The sequence below is a fragment of the Lissotriton vulgaris genome, unplaced genomic scaffold, assembly GCF_964263255.1.
Source record: "Lissotriton vulgaris unplaced genomic scaffold, aLisVul1.2 SCAFFOLD_1445, whole genome shotgun sequence".
Taxonomy (NCBI): Eukaryota; Metazoa; Chordata; class Amphibia; order Caudata; family Salamandridae; genus Lissotriton; species Lissotriton vulgaris.
Genome location: NW_028241043.1, coordinates 231,456 through 255,798, shown reverse-complemented (window position 1 = coordinate 255,798; position 24,343 = coordinate 231,456). Strand labels below are relative to the sequence as shown.

Genomic DNA, 24,343 nt, shown 5'->3' with positions numbered 1-24,343 from the left:
TTTATATGTGTGAAGATATTTAGTTTCCTTAGCTTAGCTCATGTGCCTCCATTTTGTGTATTCCTCTGTGTCTGCGAGTCACACTCGCTCATTTACCCCTCCCGTAGGAATAGGAAAATCACTAATGCAGCAGTTTTCGTTTCTCAGCTAACTGTGGCCGAAACTAACAAGTTTCTTATCAGTAGTGTTCTCATGCCCCAGAGACGCTGAGGCTCGGCTCCGCGGCCTTGGGCAAAGATAGCTAATGTATCCCTCGCAGGTGCAGATGCCTCTTGTATGATGCCATTGTTCCTCTCTCTGGGGTTCAGTAATTTTCCAGAAGGGGCGTGTTTCATTTCACTGTACCATGTTATAATGTATTGCTGTGATGATATGAGTTAGAACTCTCGGCACACTCTTAGGGGTGAGGTCGGACAGGGCCCTCTCATATGGGAGTTTGTGGCCTAATAAATTTACCTTGTTTATTCTTCTCCACTGTCCGGTTGATTTCTTACTGATTAACTATAGGTGAGTGTGGTAAGTCACTCGGGTGGATTTGAGCCACGCTTATCAGTACAAATGTCTCTTAAGCTGAACTTGAGCAATGCCTTATGCATGTATTTAACCTGTAAATATGCAAAAAAGCAGGTTGTGACACCTTGCTAAACCCCAAAGAGCTGGAACAAATGAAACAGGGTGCAGACAAAAGTGATGTGGAGAATTCAAAAATATTCTGAGCATGTTGAATCTATGTGAGGTGTTCTTAAACCATGTCCTGAGCCAAGGCCAATGTAGGCTCCTTTACACACATTAAAGACCACTCACTATCCACTGACCTTCACCTCTTACAGAGCAGGAAAACTTTGTACTTTATGCCCATAATCATAATAACAATAATATATGTTCACATTTGCTTTCACTATAAGGAGGCTGTTTTCGTGATCTGTGAAAGACAGGATGGGTCATCAGCAGCTCTACCGGAGCCACCTAAGGAAGTTTGGACGGGGTACCCGATCCTGCTGCGCGTGCTTGTACAGGAACGTACTGATTCGCTAGCATGGTTGGATCATGTGCTGCCACTATTTCATGCAGTATGCCAAAGATATTGTCTTTGTGAATTTTGACTAAAATTAGTTGCAAAAAAATGACAGCTGCATGGAAGTTGAAGGAAAGAGCAGCAAAGACAAAGAGGATAATTATGGGTATGCCCAAATTGGACTAATCTCTCACCATATATGTTTAGCAGTTGCCATATCCTTCATAAATGGCAGTCAAGATAAGACTGGAATGTTGAAGAGGCTTTTTGCTCTGTGAACAGCTTGGATAAATAAGGAGGGTGATCTTAGTTGAGGTTTGTTAAACCTGCCATACTTGGCGTTGTATTCCCTCAGACCTTTCATCTTCACTCCCTTACTTGCTACACTAATTTTTGTTGGCTTTAGTTCTATGTGCTAACCAATGCTAAAGAGCGTGCACTCTTTTCCAAAAATGTGGTAAAATTGGCCAACACCTAAATGGAATATTTAATTTATGTGTAAGTCCCTAGTGCATCTGAAACCAGGGCCTGTAAATTAAATGCTATACATAGGTCTGCAGCACTCATTGTGCCACGCACTAACATAGCCTTTTAAAACATCTTACAGACCTGCCCAAACAGCCAACAAAGTGTCCAATGGAAACAGAATGGTCCACATCCCTAAAGACCTGGTGCCAAGTTATTTGGTGGGGACTGATATTGACAAGGCGTTTGTTGCATATGGGGAAGCCCTGTGCATGCATAAGGTCTCACTAGAAGCAGTCGAGCAGATGTACCACATTCCCATGAAGGCAGCCCTTGTCACCAAAGTACTGATTAAAAATTAGGGAAAGCCAGAAATTGCCTAACCAGTGTTTTTAGGATGTTTGTGGAATACTGAAAGGTTAGGTGAGGGGCAGCAATGTGAGTAATATATATGACTGGTATCACCTGATTTCAAGAGAGCAGATGCTCGGTAGTTGCTCTACAGAATTGTGCTAACAACTGATCAATACTATGCTAACTGTATCATAGGAGCTTGCAAATGAGGTGGACGTCTGGGCCAGTACCAGAGTGTTCAAAAAGGTATCTAGGGGACCACCAAAAAGGTGGATAGGATCCCCACCAGATGAAAGAGTAGGGAGATAGAAAAAAATCTAAATAATTCTCTGAAGGCCCCCAAAAGAATTATCAGTGGAAGGATACCTACCTGCTACAGGCGTTGACACGCTAAAGGGAAATCCTGCTCTCCAAAAAGGCAGAATCCCTCCACTGGTGGGCAGGCCCGTCTGTAGGAAGTGTAGTGCTCAGGGAGGAGGTTGTCCCACTTAGTGGTGGTGGTAGTGCAGAGGTTACCCTAGTGTCTCTGGGTGACAGATATATGGTACCCAAGACTCACATGCCAAAGAACATTACAAAGTATAGACATTGGGTCTTCTTTAATGGTGTGAAGTCGGATTTTAAGTTACATTTTTGAGAATGCCACTTTTAGAAAGTTGGCATTTTCTTGACGAAACAAACTGTATCTTTATGTCAGTGGCCTGGTTCATGACTATGAATGCTCTGCTCTTGAGGCATGTTTATTGCTTCCATACAGTGAGACAAAGGGGGCTTAGTTGTGGACAGGATGGGTCATTCTGCCATGATGGCTGGGAAGGGGCTGTACCCAGGCCCACTTACACCTCAAAGTGCTTTACCTACAGCACACACAAAGGAACTGGACACTAGGCCTGTCCTGCCTTATGTCACCCTAAACAGTTTGCAGCAAAACTCACGGTAGGGAAAAGAACTGACCAGAACCAGTTTTGGGGGTAGGTCAGGGTATTTCCCCACACAAAGGCTGGCACCAGGTATAAAAGTAAGACCCTCAGAACCACTCATCAGAACACTGCTGGGCCTGCAGAAGATGCAGTAGAAGAACTACCTTGCTGCTTGTAGGCCTGCCTTGCAGTCTGTAGAAGGAAGATTGGATCTGCTTGACTTAATCTCAGGCATCCTAAAAGTGCCTCCAAAGGTCAGTTAACTGACCTCCTGTTTGACCTACAAGGAGAATAACAGGCCTCCCTGCAACTGCCTAGCAGACTAGCAATAGCTGGACTTGCCTGGACCTGCCTGAGCTCTGCTGCCGGCCTCTGCTGGTCTGAGTTCTGTTTATCAAGCTGGCACATTACATAAAATATAGTAGAACATGCCGAATGCAATAAAGTAATTGCGTTAAAGGGCAATGCTATACAATTATGCAAATCTGCTGCTCAGATAAGAAATATACTCTGTTAATTTGATATAGCGCGTGCTTTATTTTTAAATTGCTATTTCAGAAAATGTGTATTTTACATACATTATGTATGAATGTTAATGGTGAGCTTGTAGATATGTGGATGGTTTACATAAATGGGCAAACCACAAATTATCAAACACAGCACTACAAATCCAATGGGTGATTGTGTGTGGTACGTTCTCATATTATACCTGGGCCCGTAGGAGCAGGAAGTTAACACATGCATTGTAAATGGTGTCACGCAAAGTTTCTGTTAATAGATACTTCAGCAGGCGAAGTCTGCACTCCCTGTACATTGAGTATGCCACACTTTAATGCTGAGATGTTATGTTAGCTTTTTTACTTTCAAATGTATTATCCATGCCATCATGATTTTTTTAAGTACTAGCTTGCTTGGTTACCAGGTGTTTGTCCAGCTGAATAATCTGAGGACCAGGATGCTTGTTTCCGTTCAGGGACGACCTGGCTTGGCAGTTCGGGCTGGACTGTTCCCATGAGGCTCAGGGTCAAGATTGATTTGCATATAGCTGGGTCTGAACTGATGTGGCAAAGTGATCTAAAGAATGATGATGGATTCAACTCAGTTCTGTGACTGGGGTTAGTGTCTGAAAAGTTTCAGCGCTCCGTCCATCACCTCCTTGTGTTTGCTATATTTGCCCTAATTGGCACCGGCTGAGCAGCAAACAAGCATCTTAGGACCGGTTTCTGGGTAACACCCCTGATCAGCCAGGCTGGCATGAATCCAGTGGCAAAGAAAGCAAGGGATCCAAGTCTCCTTGAGTCCCTTGCTCTCTTTGCCACTGGATTCATGCTATCCTGGCTGATGAGGGTTGTTACCCCGAAACCAGTCCTAGGATACTTGTTTCCAGTTCAGGGAAGACCTGGCTTGGCAGTTCAGGCTGAACTGTTCCGATGAGGCACAGGGTCAAGACTGATTTGCATATAGCTGGGTCTGAACTAAGGTGGAAAAGTGAGCTAAAGAACGATGATGGATTCAACCCAGATCTGTGACAGGGGGTGAGTGTCTGAAAAGTTTCAGCGCTCCATCCATTATCCCCTTGCGCTTGCGCCAATCATATTACAGCACGTCTAAGCAAGCAAAGTTTAAAAAGGCGTGAGACATTCTTTCTTGCAATACTTATGAAAAGCACAAAATATGCTCCTGCAGGTTATTGTGCATCCCAGATGCCAACCCTTGATGGGTGATTAGAGACGTGAAAGGTGCAGTGAAGCAGATGGAGGAAGAAGGTGTGAAAATACAGATAAGGGAGCCGCAGCCTCCTTTCAAACGTCAACCTTGGAAAATGGAGCAATTTAATGTAGCAATTTGATGCTACTCTTTAAGGAGCACCACGTCACAATTCAGCATCAGTAATGTAATGTAATGTAAACAGAATTTCTAAACCCCACTGGTATCCTGGCGCTGACTGACAGTGATTCCTCTACATGTACTTATTTACCCACTGGCTGAAAAAAACCTACACTACCTCCTAGGTAAAAGGAACATTTAACATTTTTCCCGAACTGAAGGTATTCTTCTGCATGTCTGATATCGGGTGGGAGAATATTCCAGAGGTGGGAAGCCGCCCAGCTGAGGCATTCCCCTCGAACCTGGAGGTTCTTATTCTGGCGGTACCAACCAGGTGAGCCTTGGTAGAGTGCAGTGATTTAAACTGGATTCTCTGAGCAAGAGGGAGACAGTGCAGATCACTAAGGTTAGAAGATGCAGAGCCGCCTCGGGTCCTCTTTAAGGCCAGCTTGGAGGCAATAGCTGTATTCTTTGTAATTTCAGAATGAGGAAATTGGCAAACCGAGGAGCAGGGCGTTGCAGAAGTCCAACTAGCTTAAAATAATACTTCTGACAAAGGAAACATGGGGAGAATTTTCCGCATGGCTTTTATGAGTGAGTAGCAGGTCCCAACTGTCTTGTTCACATGTCTTTCCAAGCTAAACTTATTGTCAAAGACTACACCCAAATTGCGTACTACAGACGCTAGCATAGGAGGCGTGTCTGCCTGAATGGGCCAGAAGTTGTCTGGGAGCGGACATGGGATTTTCTTTGCGGTGCAGTGTAAGATTTCTGTCTTCCCACCATTAAACTGCAAACAGTTATCCATTAACCATCTAGCAGTCTTCTGCTTGCATTCATGGAAGTTGCTAAGTGAAATCCGCTCTCTGCCTTCTAATGACAAGATGAGCTGCTTGTCATCAGTGTAGTTCACCAGCTTGATGTTATAAGATTTAATAATGAGTATTAGTGGTCTCAGATAAATATTAAAAAGGATCGGGCTAATGGATGAACCCTGAGGAACCGCATTCTTGACCGTTCTAAATTTAGTTTGAAAAGGGGAGGAGGGCCACCGCTTAATGCCTATTCTCCAGATATGACTGTAGCCAGTAAAAGGCCATTCCCTCCATCCCCAGGTCAGCAAGCAGCCTCAGTAATATTTTATGGTCAACCGTATCCAATGCGGCAGACATATCTAAGATGAGCAATACGATCGACTGGCCATTGTCTGCGTGCATTCTGAACTTGTCTAATATGACTACTAGGGCTGTCTCCGTCCCATGGCCAGGTCTAAAACCAAATTGCACATCTTCCAGTCCCCTGTTGGTTTCCAAAAATTGGGATAGGGTTTTACTGACCATGTGTTCAAGAATTTTTACCGGGTATGGGAGGAGAGAATTGGTTGATAATTATTAGGGTATTGTGGGTCGAGGGTGGGTTGTTTCAGCAGTGGTGTCACCATCACCTGTTTTTAGCAGGAAGGAACTATCCCGCTGTTCAAAGATTGGTTACAGATCTGATGGAGCTGAGGGAATAGTTCCCTGCCACACTCTTTCCAGACCCAGATTTAGTACTCATGGCAAGGATTTAAAACTCTTCTCCCGAAGGCAAACTAAACTGGCTAAGAGTAGCTAGTTTAGTCTCATGAGTCCCATTCTCTGTATGATAGGCTACTGGCTGTGTACATGCCTCAGATACAGAGTCACAAGAGTTTTCCTGACTTTATGATAACCCAATGATATTTTTTTTAATTTCCTCCTCAAAGAAAGAGGCTAGGCTTTTAAATAGTTCTTGGTTCCCGAGGGTTTTGTTTTTTGAACAATCAAGATTGGTTAGGTCATCTACAATCTTGAAGGCCCTCCAGATTTTGTTGGAAGCCTCAAGAATTGAGTTGGCATAAAACTCTTCTCTGGCTTTTAAGATTTCACTTTTATATTTGCTCCTAGCAGTCTTCAGAGCACCTTTATTAGCTATATCATAGCTCTTCCTCCATTTCCTTTCTGCCAATTTATAGGTCTTTTAAATCATTTTTTGCTTCTCATTAGTCCAAGGGGCAGAAGGCTTACGTTTACTCTTCAAACTTTTTACCGGAATGGTTGCATTAAGGGCCTTAGTGATCTGGTCAAAGAATTCCTGATAGCTTGTTTCCACTGGTTTGTTTACATCAAACATATTAGTACCAGTAAATATAGGTGCAGCTTTGGCAATACTAGGCAGTTTACTACATTTTCTGCCTTGGCGACGGCGAGGCATGGCAGTCTGGTCTGGGTTTTTCCTAAGGATGGACAGTGTTAAAGTATTGAGGAAATGGTCCATCCAGCAAAGAAGTAAGATGGCCTCTATTTTGGAAGTCTTATCCTCGGCGAAAATAAGATCCAAGATATGACCACTCTGGTGAGTATGATCCAATACCAATTTCTGTAGATTCAAACTCTCACAAGATTGCAGGAGAACATTAAGTGTCAACCCAGTGCTCCCATTGGTCCAAAGATTAAAATCTCCCAAAATAACCATACGTGAATGGGTGAGAGCAAAATTAAATAAAATATTAATACAATTCTGAAAAGAAGGGCTGACCGCACCGCGGGGACGGTAGCATAACATGCTCAAGAGCAGGTGTCCACTGGGGCACGTCAGGGAAAACCTCATGAGCTCCAGGCCCTCAATATTGTCAACAGAAAGTTGTACAAAGTTCAAACTATCTTTGAAAATCATAACCATTCATCCGCAGTTTGTGAAACACCTTATACCCTACTGTACAGGCTATTCCCAATTCCACCTCAGAGTTAGGACGAGTCCAAGTTTCTGTAAGAAATAGAGCATTCAGTTTGAGGGAATCAATCAGTAAGTATATTTCTTGATGGTGTTTTAAGAGAGACCTTACATTAATCAAGCCACATATGAGACCATTCATTTTGTTAATCTCCAGTGGTACTTTCGCCTGCAAGGGAAAGGTGCGGATGTGATCAATACCCTTACCTTCCCTTAGCCTTAGGAGTTGTTCCCTTGTATATATATGGTGTAAAATTCCCCCAGTTTGAGAGGCAAAACCAGCTGCATGGCTGACACTGTGCGCGGCCAGTGCGCGGACGGGCGCAGACGGGCTTGCCTTTAGCGTGTCTGCTTCCCCGCTGCGCTGCGGCCGTGCTTTTCAAGCCCCAGTCCCTGTGCATCTAGAGCGCTGACTGGGAGTTCGTGAACGCTACCGTCGCTCACCGGAAGTACGGAGGACTGAGCCCCAGGGAGAGAAAGCGTTTTCACTGCCGCTTTCAATTCGATAAGCAAATCACAATTTAATTAAGATAGTCGTAGCAAATGCAAAATTGAAAGTAATCTAAAAGTTTAAAAGTTGAACACCATTTAAAACAGTTACACGATTTTAATACAATTTTTAAAAACAGCAGCGCGGCAAATAGTATCTGTCTCTTATCACTGGCGGTATCCTAGCCTTTGACCCTGTGCGGTGCTCCGCTGTCTTTTCAGGGAGGTACGTGCTACACAAATACCACTTAAATAAATATATACATTGCTGATCAGTTTTTTTTAAGTGTCCCTCGATCATTAAGCACTCGATAATGAATATCTTTTTGAATTTGTACTTTCTAGTATTTTTGTTATTTCTAATGCCCCTCCCTGTCTTCGGACGTACAAATTGAGATTATAGATTACATTCCAACAATTTGGGAAAAAACGGATTACAAAATAAAGCAGCAAGGGGCACTGGAGAGCGCAACAGGTGAGAAATAGTGAGAGACAGTATGAAAGACAGAGAGAAAAAGACAGCTGGAGAGATATAGAAAGGAAAGTGAGTGATATAGAAAGAGAGGAGAGAGTGACATAGAATGCGCGAGAGAGAGAGAGAGAGAGAGAGAGAGAGAGAAAAAGAGCGATGTAGGGAGGGAGTACATACATTTATAAAACTCTAGATCCCTTACAATAACCTTTAGCTGGTTTCACATAACTCCGCCTGTTTCCTCTCCCTCATCCCTTTAACTACCTACCCATCTGTTTTCTTTTTCATTGTGGTGCAGTTTTGATCTAAACTTTGATGTCCCTTGTATTTTGTCTTACATGCATCCTGGGTGTCTGGTCCTTGAAGATACAATTACTATAGCTTCTTACCTATCTTTCCACAATATGAGTTCCCTCATTCTCACTCTGGTATTTGCCCTCTTTACTATTTGTCTATGACCGCACTCTGGTTTTTCTCCTCCTCCATTACTCTTTGATGCACCTATGTGTCTCCTCTTAAAATTCTAATTTCTCTGGTCACATCTCTAACTCTTGCTGGCTTTGCTACTCTGTAGGCCTCTACTGTCCGCTCCTGGAAGTACTAGAGAAGCACATGGCCACGGTCTCACTTCTCCATATTCAATGATTCTTCATCTATCGTCTTCTTCTGTCTATGGTGTCTACAAACTCTCACCCTCACCCCCATCCCCTCCAGGTGCATCCCATCCTTCATCTTTAATCTTTCAAACTGATGAAGTTTAAAACAGTTTGCCTTGTAGTTTTATTTACTAGTAACCTTTAAAATGCCTCTGCTTCCTTCTCTTTTGAAATATAAATTATATCCTGAAAGTTGTACTATTTGTAAATTATTTTGAGATATCCTGGAAAAAGTTTTAGGATTATATTGTGATTCGACCATGAAGACACAAATAGTAATAGTCCTTTACAAGTAATATTCTTGTCGCAGTGGATGCAAAAGTATTGTCTGACTACCAATACTATCACATTTAAGATTGCAATTGAGTAAAATCAAGTAGGCCTAGGCTATAGCCGGCATGACCCATCACAAATCATGCTTGCGGCATTAGGTCACGTACCTTTCTTTCTGGCCGTGTCGTCAGGATCGAGATTCCTGGTGACAGTGACCACCTTGATCACCAGGTGGTTCCCGCCATGCCGGATCATGTTCACCACCTGTCTGTGTCCCACTTTCACCACGTTCTCATTGTTCACCTACGAGGAAAAGACGAGAGTGGATCACATGGACAAAGCAATGAGCATCTCTTCCTGTTCTATTAACATTTTACAAATACATGTGGAAATGACAATGATATTGGTTAAAAGCAAATATGTATGTGAACAATTTCATTTGGAAGAGATTAACACTTGGGAACATCACATGTCTCAAGAAGGGGTATCCAACCCTATGCTACCTGCACAAGATCCGTGAATGATGTTTAGGATAGAGTAAATTTGCATTCAATCAATCTAGATTATTTCCATATTAGTAAATATCCTGAAACTCGTTTAGATTGCACCTTGGTGCACCAATCTGGACCCCCGCTACTAAAGCATTTGGCAAAATACTTCCAGATTAAAATAACATCTGAAATACACATTTTTGTAAAGCAGATGTGTATCTTTCTAATAGAATGTGGCCAGATATGAAATCATACAAAGATTAAGTATTAGCAAGATAACCAATCAAGTAGTCCTATGTTCACAGTCCCAGATTGCAGAAGGACATCAGCTATCCCATCTTGTGTTATCACACTGATACACTAGTTAGATTGCTCCCAGCTCTGTATCATCAGCCCTCGTCTCGCCTCCCATAATTTCCCAGCTTATATCAGCTTTTCGAGGCTCAGCCTTCACAAGTTTCCTGCAACGATGAGTAGAGGCCGTACCAGACACCCTGACACTTAAACAGATTTTTCAGGCCACTTTAAGTCCAAATGTGTTCCTCACACATAGGCTCTTACAGTTTCTTTGGATCAATAACATTTAAAAGTTTAATGGGCATATTTATGAGATTGTGACACAGGGAAAAGGAAGGAAAGTGCTGCATTTAAAAGAATTCCTTGCACTCCTGCTCTAGTCCCTGTGCTGGTGCCGTTTAGGCTGCCTACCGCCAATGCAGGCGCACGTGCACCATGGCGCAAGGGTGCCTCGGTTGAATGTAGGATTGTTTTTGTGCTGGGAGAGGCACCTTACTACACAAAAATAATCCTGGGAGGAATATTCCTCTTTCTATGTGTACTGCAGAATGCAGCACACAAAAGTAACAAGGATAAATAAAAATGGCTCTCCTTGTTACGCCTCCCCTAGAAAGGCGAATCTTTTTGGTGCATTCTCATGTCTACCACCTTTGGTAAGTCTGGGAATGCATGAAAGTCCATGGGGGTTGCATGGAAACGCCCATGGAAAGCCTCCCTAGGGCAGAGTAATGCAAGACAGTGATTTGCACTATGTAGCGTTACTCCAGATTGATGGAGCCACTTAGGGCACGCAAAGTGGCCTTGCGTGGCTTCAAAAATCTCATTTGGAGTCTAAATTCCTGCAAAGTCTCAGGATGCTTACATTCAGAAAGAGTTGCTATGTGAGCGCGCACCTTTAACTGCTGCCATCTTAACCGAATAATCACATTCTAGACCCTCTCCTCTTCTATCCTTTCATTCTCCTTCTCAGTCCAACTATCAGACTCACAAATCCACCGCTTATATTAATTCCAGATTTCCCTATACTAATTCACCACTAATCCTGTTTGAGTTCTGGAGTAGCCTGCTACTCGGCAAAAAGCGCTTCAACACCTTATCTTTCACACTACCTCTATATCACCACTCATATTATTAGTCTATGATTAATCTCACATAAATGGTTCATTATTATCCTACGTGTCAATTTCATGATACCATTAGTACCCCTGGTTCATCACTGCCTCTGCATATAATCAGTTATTTTTCAGTTCCCTAGCCCTACCTCACAAAGAACTCCATATCACCTCATGATCACTCTCGTCACATTAACTAATTAAACAAGTGATACACACATCACTACTACTGTACAGCATAACAACATGTCATTTAGAACTTCATGGCCATTAGTTTATTATTAGCAGAAGAACAACCTATCACCATCATTTCCAACATAACCACCCCATATCTGGTTATTAACCGGTCGTCAATGGTTTATCAAATATCATACAAATCAACTTGTCAATACGCCGGGTCCCAGCAGATCATCGCTGGTCTGCAGGTCCTCAGCTCTTCCTGTGTTTTTTACAAACCTTTTGATGATAATACATGACCATGAAGTCATGAGGTGGATACGTTTGAACATATCCCCCTAATGACTTCATGGTCATGTATTATCAGCAAAATGTTGAAAAATCTCTAGAAGACTCGATAAACACAGCTCATTTCCAAGGCTAGATCAACTGTACATTACTATCCTGACATCATTCTAATAATGGCATCATATCATCAGGTCATTGTTTATTTCTTTTCTTGTTATTACCTATTCATGGTGATTTTATATTGCACCAGGCATGCTGCCTCTTTGTCGCCTCGAAGCTCTATTACAAAGCTTTGGTTTGATGCCTTGAGCCTTCATTTCACATTAATCGGATAGGATATTACTATCGCTCAAGGAGGCAGCTTCCAGGGTTTCCATCTCAGCTACTGGACAGAATACTTCAGAGTGTGTGCTGCAGTTGGTCCTTAGTGGGGGAGGGGAGGGATGCTGCAGCCAGGAAGCGATGGGGCAGATGCAGTAAGATTCTGGCTGGTCCACAGACGCTCTCCGGCTCAGAAGAAGGCGAGTCTGAATCGTTTTTTATTTAGCTTATTCCTAAAGAGAGGATAGTGTAGTCATGTTCTGGTCCCTATGCACCTGGCTCCCTATTCGCTGCCACATAGCCTATGAGCTGCTCTTGCTAGCGGTACAGATGTGATCTGCCTTCTGCAGTTATCCCAGCCCTGAAGGAAGGGCGCACAGGACTATGAATAGGAATAAGGATTCCACAGGCAGTGACAATGTGATTATTTCAGTAACATACCTAACAAAACGCACTCTCTAGTAATATTACAGAGAGAATTCACCCATTAATCATTTCAAAATATCATCTCATATATAATGTGTGTATTATCAGTTCAAAGTATTTCACCTCATCAGCTGATGCTCGCAGGACCAAGCTAACATTCTGTGCCTTCCCCTTTCTTGCAGTTTTACGATAGCTTCTGCTCCTGGGTACACAGCTCTTGTATGCAAAGTACCTGGCCCTCACATTTGGGTCTCAATGCAAATGAGGGCCATGCACAGACTGGGTGAAATGTGCCATGGGTGCAAAAATCTATGTCCTTTTTATAGCACACATTGCACAACGTGAACGATTCTAGGCACTTCTCGAGAGGGCAAAATGTCTCAGAATACACTACAATGGGCACACCCATGCACTGATACCTTCCGCCGGGTTAGGGTCCCTGGCAGGTGCAGTAGGCAGCACAGGTTTCTCTCAGAAGCGTGCACAACTCGGTGGAATGTAGAGTCCTCACACCCAACATTTTCAGACCCTTCAAGTCATCACAGAGAGGTTTGAGAACATACCTTTCTGCAGTACCTTGTAATATATGGAGCCCTCGTCCTGAAATGCCTAGGTCCACCTCTATACTATTACATAGTTGTCTAAGCTAATTTTGTTGTGAAAGTATGAAGACAGGGTTAACACCAGACGTGGAACAGGTGTGTTATCAATTTTACCCAAAGTTCATAATGTTGTTGGATGCTGCTCCCCGAGACAGCCCAGAAAGACGTCTGAAGTACCGACCGGAAGTGCGGGGCTCCATTTACCTGAGCTGTGGCCAGGTGGGGTGGAGCGGTTCTCTCCTCTTAACTAGTGAGGAGAATGAAGATCCACTAAACACCCAGGTGATATTTTTTTTTCACCTTTTTATTGAGCAGTCGCGATCATGGTCCTGAAGAAAGCAGCAGGATACCTTTGAGGCTCCACTTTAAGTCTGCAGAAACATATTGACCGTATCTAAAGATTAGTGGTTATAGGTTCAAGCCACTATTATCGCACGCATTTTATTGACTTGGGAGTATTAAGGTGTCTAATAAAGTTTCTTATCCTTTCTACTACCCAATTTTATTTGTTCATATCACAATTTCACTTTTTTCTCACCTTTCACTTGCACTGCTCTACAGTTGTCTCTTCACACCCCAGTATATGATAACACCTACTGGGTTCCACTGTTTAGACATAGGTGTGAGCTCTTGCTGTCTACAGTGGACATTACAAAAAACTTACCTTCCCGATGTGAAGGAACCCAAATGATGAACAGGGCGTCCAGGATCGACAACTGATGGGTATCTTTCTACACATGAAAGATACTCACTTTGAGATAGCATCACAACGTATAGTTGAGACTTGACTCACTATTTTTTGTGGGGTGTCCCTCTTTTCAGATACATAATTTGAGCTAACTAATTAACTAATGATCCACTGCTACTCTTTGTTGGTATATTGGATGCTGGAGGTCACCTCACCGCATAAGTGGGACCCTGTGACTAAGGCCACCCTCTGCTTCACTTCCGGGGTGGTGCTAGCAGCCCTTCAGATTGTCTCGAGACTACTACTTCTATACAGCTCTCATGTACGTTTGAAAAACTGCGTTAACAGGATGTAGAACTGGTAAACATAAACACGACTTTTCGAATAGCTCAGTGTTACCAAGGTTCAAGGATAATCCTTTAAAAATGAATTAGTAAGCCAAGGATAAAAGAGAGTGTTCTAGTTATCAATCGGCATTTAAAGTCCAAAAGTAATAAAAAGTAAAAATGTTGCTTTGTAAAAGGTAGTGTGTATATGTTTTCAACACAAAAAATCATATTTGTTACTAATAAAAAGTACACATTTTGCTTTGTAAAGGTATGTTTGCCAAAATAGCATACAAAAAATACATTAAAAAAATACATCACGAAAAACAACTAAAATCATGAAATGAAATCATAAATAAATAAAAGGTTAACCTTCTATCATAGGCACCACAGTGGACTAGATTTTAGACAGATATGCACATGTGCACAAAAATACCATTACTCAAGTGAAGAGAGGCAATGACTGATGAGAGCTAACCAGTGATTAATTTGTAAAAAACATAAGTGCCAGGGCTCTCGTCAGGAGGCCAATGCAGCTTGCACCACACATACCCCTGCTAAGTAACCAAAGATAGTAACAACACAACTGCTAACCATCCACTTCTACAAGTGTGACAATCCGGACTATTTCAGGCCCCCAAAGCTAAAAAAATGGATCGGACAGTAGTCATTTTGAATGTATATTGAATTCATAATTAACTGTTGTTGTGGTCAACTTTAAATTAGCCAGATACTGTCACAACTGTGGTACTGAACATTAAGTGTTGGTTTAGTAGCACCAGAAACCACCGGTTTAAATTAAGCACTGGTACTCATTGCCCTATACTATAAGCTGTGGTAGGCGGTAGAAAAATGCAAGTGATGCTAGACCAACCTAGTGAATGTAGAGATCTGACCAAAAGTGCCCTAAAAGATAAATGGATGGATAGATAGATAGATAGATAGATAGATAGATAGATAGATAGAAAGATCAATAGATTGATAGATAGATAGACAGACAGACAGACAGCCAGCCAGCCAGCCAGCCAGAGGCAGGCAGGCAGATAGACAGATCAATAGTTAGATAGACAGAGAGACAGACAGATAGACAGAGACAGGCAGGCAGATAGACAGATCAATAAATGAATGGACAGACAGACAGACAGACAGACAGACAGATAGATAGATAGATAGATAGATAGATAGATAGATAGATAGATAGATAGATAGCCAGCCAGACAGACAGACAGACAGAGGCAGGCAGATAGACAGATCAATAGATAGTTAGACAGACAGACAGACAGGCAGGCAGGCAGGCAGACAGGTAGGTAGGTAGGTAGGTAGATAGATAGATAGATAGATAGATAGTTAGATAGATAGATAGATAGATAGATAGATAGATAGATAGATAGATAGATAGATAGATAGATAGATAGATAGATAGATAGATAGATAGATAGATAGATAGATAGATAGATGCATTTATTATCCTTGATTATTTCCTGACATTCGAAGGGAGACATTTTATAAGTAAATATCTGTTAAAGATGGCCGGTTTACCCAGATGAAGCTGAGGCCGATGGTACAAATAAAGCGTTTTTATGACAACGAAATATCTGTGTCTGCCAGTAGAGCACTTTAATTTGTTTCCAAGAATAAATGAGGTGTCAAGCATGACAAGACATCCAGGCCTACTGCTGCCGGAGGCCCACTCCATGTATGAAAGCAGGATAGAACCACAGGCGTCACCCCTCAGGACACACCATGCACAGGGCAGAGAGACAGAAGCACACATCACATGTACAAACTGGCTCTGAGGAAGAGGCGGCCCGTATGGGGATAGAGAGTGGTCCTTTACATGTTGATACATGGGGCCCTCTCGTCCTCAGGGGTACAGCCCCTACCCGCTTTAAATTTAGTGAAGTGCTGAAGGCATACCTCTAGGGCCATATTACACAACCCCCTGCCACTTCAGAGCCAAGCACAGCTGCCAGAGGCAGGCTGCCTTTGATTGTATCTATTCCTTCCACCCTATGGAGCGCTATTTTAGCCAGCTTCAGGATATATAAATATTACATATATACGTTCTAAGGTCAGATGTTCGCTATAGAATTAGAAACCCGCAATTAAAAAAAATGTAATTCTCAATCTCTTTTCTTTTCACGTTCATCTGTTTTTGTGTAAAACTATCATCCTTTTTGTCTTCCTAAAATTCTTTTATCAGTCAGTCATAAGCTTTTATTCGATATGCAGAGATATCTTATAAGCACATTCATAATACAATCAATACAGTATACAAAAAATGTATGCCATAAGAAGTCAGTAAGAAATATAAAAATATTAAAAAGTAATAAAAGGATATAAAGTCCGTTAATAAATTAGCTAAAACAAGGATTAAGCAGCTACTGACAATCTCTTAGATCGAATGAGCCAAAACTGCTTTAAAAATTTAGCTATTCCACAGACTATGGGGGGGGAAAGTGTCCGTACTTAGGATACGCAAGGCTACCAAATGACTGCGTGTGCCCATGTTACGGCAAAGTGGTTTCAGCCAAGAGCTCCTAGGCCTTGCATAGTCCGGGCATTCAAATAAAACGTGCGCAATAGACTCAATCTTACTCGGGCAACATGCACAGTTGGGAGAAGTGCGATCCGCTGTTGACCATTTCGATACCAGGGCACCTAGCGGGAGGGAACCAACTCTAAATTTAAAGTAAAGAGCACGGTCAAAGGGGAGAGTAATCAAGTCCAAGTAAGGTTCAATGGCCACAGTGTCTTTAATTTGTAAAAAGGTGGCAGTGGACCTGCAGTGATTGGAGCTAGAGATTAGACGCTCAGCAGTCCATTTCCAAAAAAGCGCCTTGACAACTTCTTTTGGAGGGGCTGAGCGGGATGACCAACAATCCCCTAGTCCTATATTCTCCAACAGCTTTTTGGTATCCTTTAACCATTTTATCTTGGCCCAACCCCCCTGGCTCATTTATCACTTTCTCATTTTTATTCAACCTTTCTTTCTTCACCCCTGTCCTACGTCTTGTCAGTAGCTCTGTCACACTGGTTCTTCACAACAGTGGATCTCTGGAACCACTCACTCGGCCTGTGTAACGTTGCTTTAAATGTATGGTTATTTCTGTGATGAAGCTTGTCTTATGCAAGGTATGAATTGAAAGTGCTTCAGGTTTAAAGGCAGAACTGGCTGAAGATGTCACAATACACAATTTGGAATGGAATTTAAACAGCCATTGTAATTCATTGCAAAAAAAGCACAAACAATGGTTGCAATAGGTTAGACAACTTTGCAATTTATTAATGCAAAAATGAAATCTGTTTCAGATTTTATTCACTTGTTTTTATCGATGGAGACAAATAAAATCAAGTGTGGGAGAGGGTGGACTTTCACATGTCACTAGTACCTGGTCAACCATTAACACTCTAAGAAACACTCACTTTCCATGCAAACGGTTACCAATTAATCAATCCAAGCTAGTATTCACAGCACAATTTATTTGCGTGAGTGTGTAGGGGTGTAAAACACCTTAACCACTCATGGTGGCTTCAGAGCGCTTTGGACAAATGTATCCGGAGTGACGAATATCTATATAAAGAGACTAGAGCCTGCAATCCCGGTATAAAAGCCTGTCTCCTCTTACGGTATTCGGGTTGTGGCATCCCTGGTCACCTGTTACAACACAATGATGTAGCTGCTGAACTGTAATTAGAGTGAAGATGGAATGTCTTCATAATTCTACACAATGTTGGCTACAGCAATTTTATTTATTCGAGATGATTTGCATCAAACTAATACTAATATCGTTTTTGTAAGTAATCACTAAATACTGTATGGAGTGTTTATTTTTGGCACTCGGACTAGGATTCTACTATTATTTTTCATATTTGCAACAAGGCTTCTTTTTTATGCGCAATATCCTTACAAAGAAAGGCAGGGGTTAGTTAATGACATATATATCAAAACTGCAGAGTAAAAAGCAAGGATCACAAGAAAATACTAGATAACCAGAATTATAAGCCGAGAGTTGTGAGACTGGATGGGGAAACATATTATGAATGTTGGTTCTACCGGCCCCCCTAAAAGCAGAGGTGTCACTTTCAGTCTCTCCCCCTCCATTGCTGACACAACCTGCACTCAGAGCTACGCAAGGATACATCATGCTCTGGTCTTGTAAAATATTGGATTGATGAAGATGCAATTTTAGCTTAGCCCATGTATAAATTTTGCGTTATCACTATGTATTTTGATTTTTCTTTTCATATTTCACACGTTTTTCAAATATTTTTCACTGTATATCCATCGAGTTGAATGTGGATAGTCCTTTCTTTTATCGCACCAAATGTGAACGTTTTAAAAAAGTTTGTGTTCAATCATTACAAAAACAAATTTGAGGTCATGATTATTGAATCAAATGTACCTCATGCATTAGTAAAGATGTGTTTAAATCTCACAACCACCTGATTTTGTTTTCTGTATACAATTATCTAAGGCCCAAAGTGGTTGTAGGTAAGGGCCACACCCCCCAATTCACACAGATAGTTGGCATTTTCTTGTTCTAACCACTTGGTGCCTGGATCCTGTTTCCTGGGTCACATGACTAGGTGTAGCTGACAGTTGGTCTTTGTGTATTGCTCCCAGAGAGTGAGACAGAGGGAATAGGTGCTGGCAGGATGGACCCTGACTTAATAAAATATCCGGCGATAGCGGCGAAATGCATGGATATCGCTGGAAATTCAGCGATATTCAGGCATTATAGCTAATATGGACTTAACCTGAATATCCACCTCCCATTGGATATACAGGCTAAGAAGAGGTCTGAGCAGGCGTTAGGATTTGGCGATATTCGAGGTTATCGTGAATATTTTAATCGCTACGCCTGCGTTGATAATACGTGATAGTGCTGTTAGCGACTGCTTTCAGTCGCCTACAGGTTGGGTACCCTACTTTGCATGTCATTAGCGATAAATATCGCTGACATGCAAAGCGGGTCCCAAACCGCTCGCTGTCACCTAAAAGCTGTCGCTAACTGATGTTAGCGACAGCTTGCGAATAGGGCGATGAAATTATCGCCGCTTTGCAGCCGAAAACAGCCGTAAAAGCGGCGATAATTTCAATCCGCCTGCCTTGGTAATATGCGCCCCAGAGTACTCATGACGGGTTACTCCTGGAATCACAAAGTAAGCCAGGAGTATCAGAAGAGGGTGCAACTCTGTGAATTAGCCATTGTACTGACATGAGCGACCTACAATAAAACCTTTAAGAGAATATTAATTTTACTTCCCTTGGCCTTTTAATCTGCCTCCTGTTCTTTTGCCGAAAGCCACCTTATTAACTGCAGCTAGAGTAAGGCGTGTGCTACCTGAAGAGCGCAATTTCGAATCCTGGTAGGGCCTACCAGACTCTCATCAGTCCCTGGCTGATAAAATGTGGCAGTTTATTACAGCAGGTTCCGCCGGGAGATTCATTATTTTGTAACTTAATCAATAATGGTGTGTAATTACACTTGTGAAGGACCGCGGCTATTTCCCAAAAGCTAAAAAGAGAATTATCTATTTGCAGATCAAATCTACAAAAGTACAGAGACTGGATTAAACAGACTGCTGGATTAGTGGAAAACTGCGCTGAATGCTCATTTGCACCAGATCACACATTGCAATACTGGAACAGTGCGCAGTGTTCCTCCTTTCCATTTTGCGACAAGGACAGCTGCTTTCTGGCAGCAAAGATGAATGTTCGTGTTTAGTTACGGACACCGAATACATAAAGGAGGGATGCGGGCGCTGACAAGGAGCGTCCGTCGGCCAGAAAACCTCCGCGGTCCGCGGGGAGCCAAGGTTGCCAGAGTGAGGGATCACTCAGAAATGAATCAACGCTACAAAACGGTATTTGTCAGCAATGAAGCGTCAGCCACTGGCCGAGATTTACAGCACTGGCAGCACCGCTGTGCTCCCGTAATGCAGGAGTCAATGGCACGTTTATTGCTCCCGCGTTCATTAAATGCAAGTAAAGAGGGAAGACTGAGCGCCGCGGAGAGAGGGTGAATACCTCCTGCCACGCACATCCGAACCCAACTTGCGCTGCAATATAATTTAATTAAATGACCATCTGTATCTGCACGGGTATGCGTCACAGCTCACCTGCACACTCCAACTCAAACTCACATGTGTTTGAAATTGCTTTAAACCGGTGGAACCAATCAACAGCATCAAAAAACGTCAAACCTGACATCACGCGGATTTTATCTACTTTTTTAAGACACGTCTCTCATGCTATGAGACGTCACCAGCCATCCATCCATCCACCCACCCACCCACGCAGGCAGCCACTCTTTCGGTTTTATTCTTGGTGGCATTGCGCTTGAAGCTTATGTTGTAAGTAGTTAATGTTGTGCTTTTGTTTTTATTTATTCTGCGCCTTGTAGCTAGGATCTCCTGGTGCTTATGTCTGCATTGTAAATTGATAAAATAAACTAAAAACACTGAGAGAGCGCAATTTGAATGAAAATTATGTCCGCATCATATTTACAAGCCTGCAGCGTAAAGTTAGCTTATGTAACTTAAGAAGTGAGAATATGTATCTGTATTTACTCTAGAGTGTAGTAGAATTAGAAAGGCCCGTATACATGGTGGGCTGATGTAGAAATGTGTGAAATGCTTAAGAACATTTGAACGTGCTAAACGGAATCTATGTATGCAGTTACTAAACGGAGAAAGAGATGAAATGTAAAATGAAGAAACGTGCAGACCACATGGCACTGTGTAAGAACGAAAGGGTGCCATTGTATCTTTTATGTGACATGGATTCGATATTATTCAATGATTTGCTCATTATATATATGTGTGTGTTAGAAGCCATATCTTATAGAAGAGTTTTGTATAATTATAAAATGGTATTAACATGTTATTCTAAGCTAAAGAAGAGTTCACAAAGTGCAGTCCACTGCATATAATTTAGTGGGCTTGGAGAGATAGGGGAGAGCTTTGATCTGCACGTGCGAGCCAGGAGTCAAAAGTCTCGTTAAATTAAATTGCCAATGCTGGTCGAAGTTTTATGGCCTAGTGAGATAAGGGATGCTTGGAATTTGGGGCCCTGTTTCGAAGTGTCTGTTTCCAGGTGCGAGGGGGGGGTACCAATCACAAATGTAATGAATATTTGTTTGAGGAGATAGGCTCTGGTCTGGAGGAGTCGACCGGAATGTCATGGGGGTACCAGCACGGTGGAGACGGCGCCTGGGAAGCAAGGTCAACTTAACAGACGATTCGAAGAAACGAAACTGTGGAAAAAACCAGAAGCAGGACCACGTGAAATGTGTACGTGGTGGGCGTCTCAAAGGGGCGTTCCACCCATACTGTGATTTTGTATTAGGGATAGCACCCCGGGGAGAAGGCAGAGCAGATGGCCTGAGGACTCTTAGAGAGCGGATGGGTAGGCAGAAAGGGTACTGCTACGCGACATAGGTTTCCATCAGAGTCTAAGAGGGTTTGAACTTCTTCGGAAGTCAAACGGCTGACACCTTTTTAGGTAAAGATTCGCTAAGTAGGGATGTCATCTAGCATAGAGTAGGGACAGTTTAACCTGTTTCATTTTTTTCTGTAAATGACGCTTCAGATCCACTTAGTGTCAATGATATTCAACTTGTTGATTTTTGAATTAGTTTTGATTGTTTTCTTCTGTAGATTGAGATTTCTGAGGGAATTCATGTTCCTTCTTGTACCTGTATACCTGTTGAACCTTATATTGAGGTGCTTGTACTTGCAACTGATTTTGGTTTTATAATAAACCTTTAAACTTTTACCGTTGTAAGTGGTTCTTTAGAGTTGCGTCAGTCTATGGGGTTGATTTAACCTATGTGGGTTTGCCTTTTACTCAATGACAGTCAATAACCGATCCAAAAAAGGGATTCAATGAGATAGGTATCTAGGTGATCAGATAAGAGATCAAAATCTCATTTCCCACAACACCCAACCGACCTAATCCATCCATCCAGCCACCCGTCAGTCAGTCCGTCCGTCCATCCATCCATGAACCTACCCACATCCATCCACCCATCTACCAATCCACCCATCCATCCATCCGTCCGTCCACCCACATATCCGCCAGTCCAGCCATCCACCTGTCAGTGCTACATCCAGCCACCGTCCGTCCTTCCGTCCATCCATCCATGAACCCACCCACCGATATCTATCCATCCGATTGCATTAAGACAGCTCGGTACGTACAGCGCCAGCTATTGTGACTCGCCTGCAGAGTAACTCGTCGGTTTAGATCCTTAGAGGCCGGAATCAGCGTTTCATCCTTACCTGGTCGGTACAATAAGCCCAATCAAACTAGAAAACTGGGTTACAGTAAGAGCGCGTGCGTGTACACGTGGGCCATGCTGTTACTTACGGTGATATACAAATCCAGTGGACCCATTGTGGGCATGCTTCACCCTTAATACACTGTTAATGCCCTGAAAGTGTCTCGAGCGAACATTAGTAGGTATAGTACAATAAAGCCCAGCGAGCTGTCCGATGGACTGTGTTTCTAACAACCGACACCCGCTCATATCGACAACGGTAAAGATAATACCAATGTTTCTAATAATATCGATAGATAAAATAATAGAAAACATAGCTTTAACAATTAATATTAAGATTATTGAACTGGTCGCCGCCGTCTTAGGTGTTTCAGTCAATGGTATTATTAACCTTACAAACGAGGACAGATTGAACCAATAGAAACTGATCTCCGATGACACAACCCATCGGGTAGGTCATTAGTGCGAGGCTCACGGGTTCCTCTGCCTCTTTTCCACCTGCAGGTTGTGGCTGGCGGCAGGCGTGCGTGGCTCTCAGCACTTCATGCGTGGACTTGGAGACGCCTCTGTCAGGCGGGGCCTGTTCTCGGGGCGGTCCGTGGTTATCGACAGCCGTGCATTTGTGGTGGGTGTTCTCTTGTACCACTGGTGTTGCCAGGACCTAGGCCACAGGCCCTGCTAGTCTCCTATTGGATAGTCAGGTGACGTCTTCAGCACAAGTGACTCTCCGAGGGCCGGTGCAATGGTCAGTCAAAAGGCTTCCTAGGAGCAGGCAGCAGATTGGACGCAAGTACAGGAGTCTCACGTGACTGTCAATGTTCAGTCTGCAAACAGGCCTGCTGAGCACAACTGGTGTGTGTGATTTAATTGTATTAATAAGATAGATTACAGTAATATCCAAGAGATAAGAGCATTATGCTGCATTATATGTTTAAGAGCATTATAGGCTATCTTGTCGCCCTGTGCCTGTTTGAAGCATTATTTGGAACAGTTGTCTGTACACTGTGATATTCCAGACATGTCTGCAGTCCTTTCTGCGCCCCCGTCTCTAATATCCTTTGCAGGTGCACAGGTAAGGATTACCAGATAGGCAGAGTAGGCACCGGGCTAAGGGTCCCACTCCTTTTAGGGGCATCACGAGACCTGATCAAAATAACATTGATTTGATATTGAAAGAAAATTACATTCAAACTTTCTTAACTATCGTTTTCAATAGATAGAAAAAAATGAATCAACTCAATAAAACTAAAACTTTACATTATAGACCCTATAGGAAAAATACTGTATAAATGTAATGTACTCATTAACTTAAAGTACATAAACCAGAGACATCAGATTCACTTTGTCTCTCAAAAGCTTGTCTTCTGGCAGCTGTCCATTTGTAAAAAAATCTGGTTCTTTGGGTATTAGGAGATCATTTGGGAGGGGGGGGGGCGAAATTATGACTACCTAAGGCCTCCACATGGTTTAATTTGATTGGGCACCCCGCCTGATGTGCACATTGGGCACACAGGGAGGTGTGCCAACCTAGGTTTTGAACTCATTCACTATTATGGGCATCTTTCTCTGTTTACAAATAGGAAAGAGGGGGCAGATAAAACCACGAGGACTTAGCTAACTCGGGAAAGCTTCGGTCGCACCCCTATGCTCCTCCTCAAGTGAACATAGGTGACTTATGGATTATTTAAAATATTTCTGGCAAGACGTGATACACCACTGTGGCCGCTCAGAAACCACTAGTACAAAGTAGGAACAACTGAGAAGCTGCCAAAATGTCACACACGGATACGTTTCAGCCACCCACAAAAACTGATCACTTGAAGGAAAAAATAGCCCAATTGTTGCTTAGGAAAAAATAGCCCAAGTGGTGCTTTGCCTTAGAATTGAATTAACAAAAGATAAAACAAATAAGCACACCCCCATATGAAGACAATATAAATGGTTTTCTGTGGAATGCCTAAAGAAAAAGAGAGAGATAAGAAAAATAACCAGAAGTATTAAAGTAAAAAATGATGGGATAAGACAAATCTATCTTAATAAACTGAAAAGAGAATATAAAAGGCTAATTACCACGGCTAAAAGAGTGTATAAGGATAAATGCTGGG

At 42.5% G+C, this 24,343-nt stretch overlaps 1 protein-coding gene and 1 pseudogene across 1 annotated transcript in view; one reads left to right on the top strand and one right to left on the bottom strand.

Annotated features, from left to right (window-relative positions):
* Positions 1-22,354, bottom strand: part of SHANK2 (SH3 and multiple ankyrin repeat domains 2) — a 208,203-nt gene extending 185,849 nt beyond the window's left edge. Inside the window, exons 1-2 of the mRNA XM_086948018.1 lie at positions 22,328-22,354; positions 9,390-9,525 (exon numbers count right to left, since the gene is read on the bottom strand). Of these exons, the coding sequence (XP_086804144.1) occupies positions 9,390-9,525; positions 22,328-22,354 (163 nt within the window). The remainder of the gene's footprint in view (positions 1-9,389; positions 9,526-22,327) is intronic.
* LOC147672126 (small ribosomal subunit protein uS14 pseudogene) lies at positions 937-1,107 on the top strand (annotated as a pseudogene).
* Positions 22,355-24,343: the final 1,989 nt, after the last annotated feature.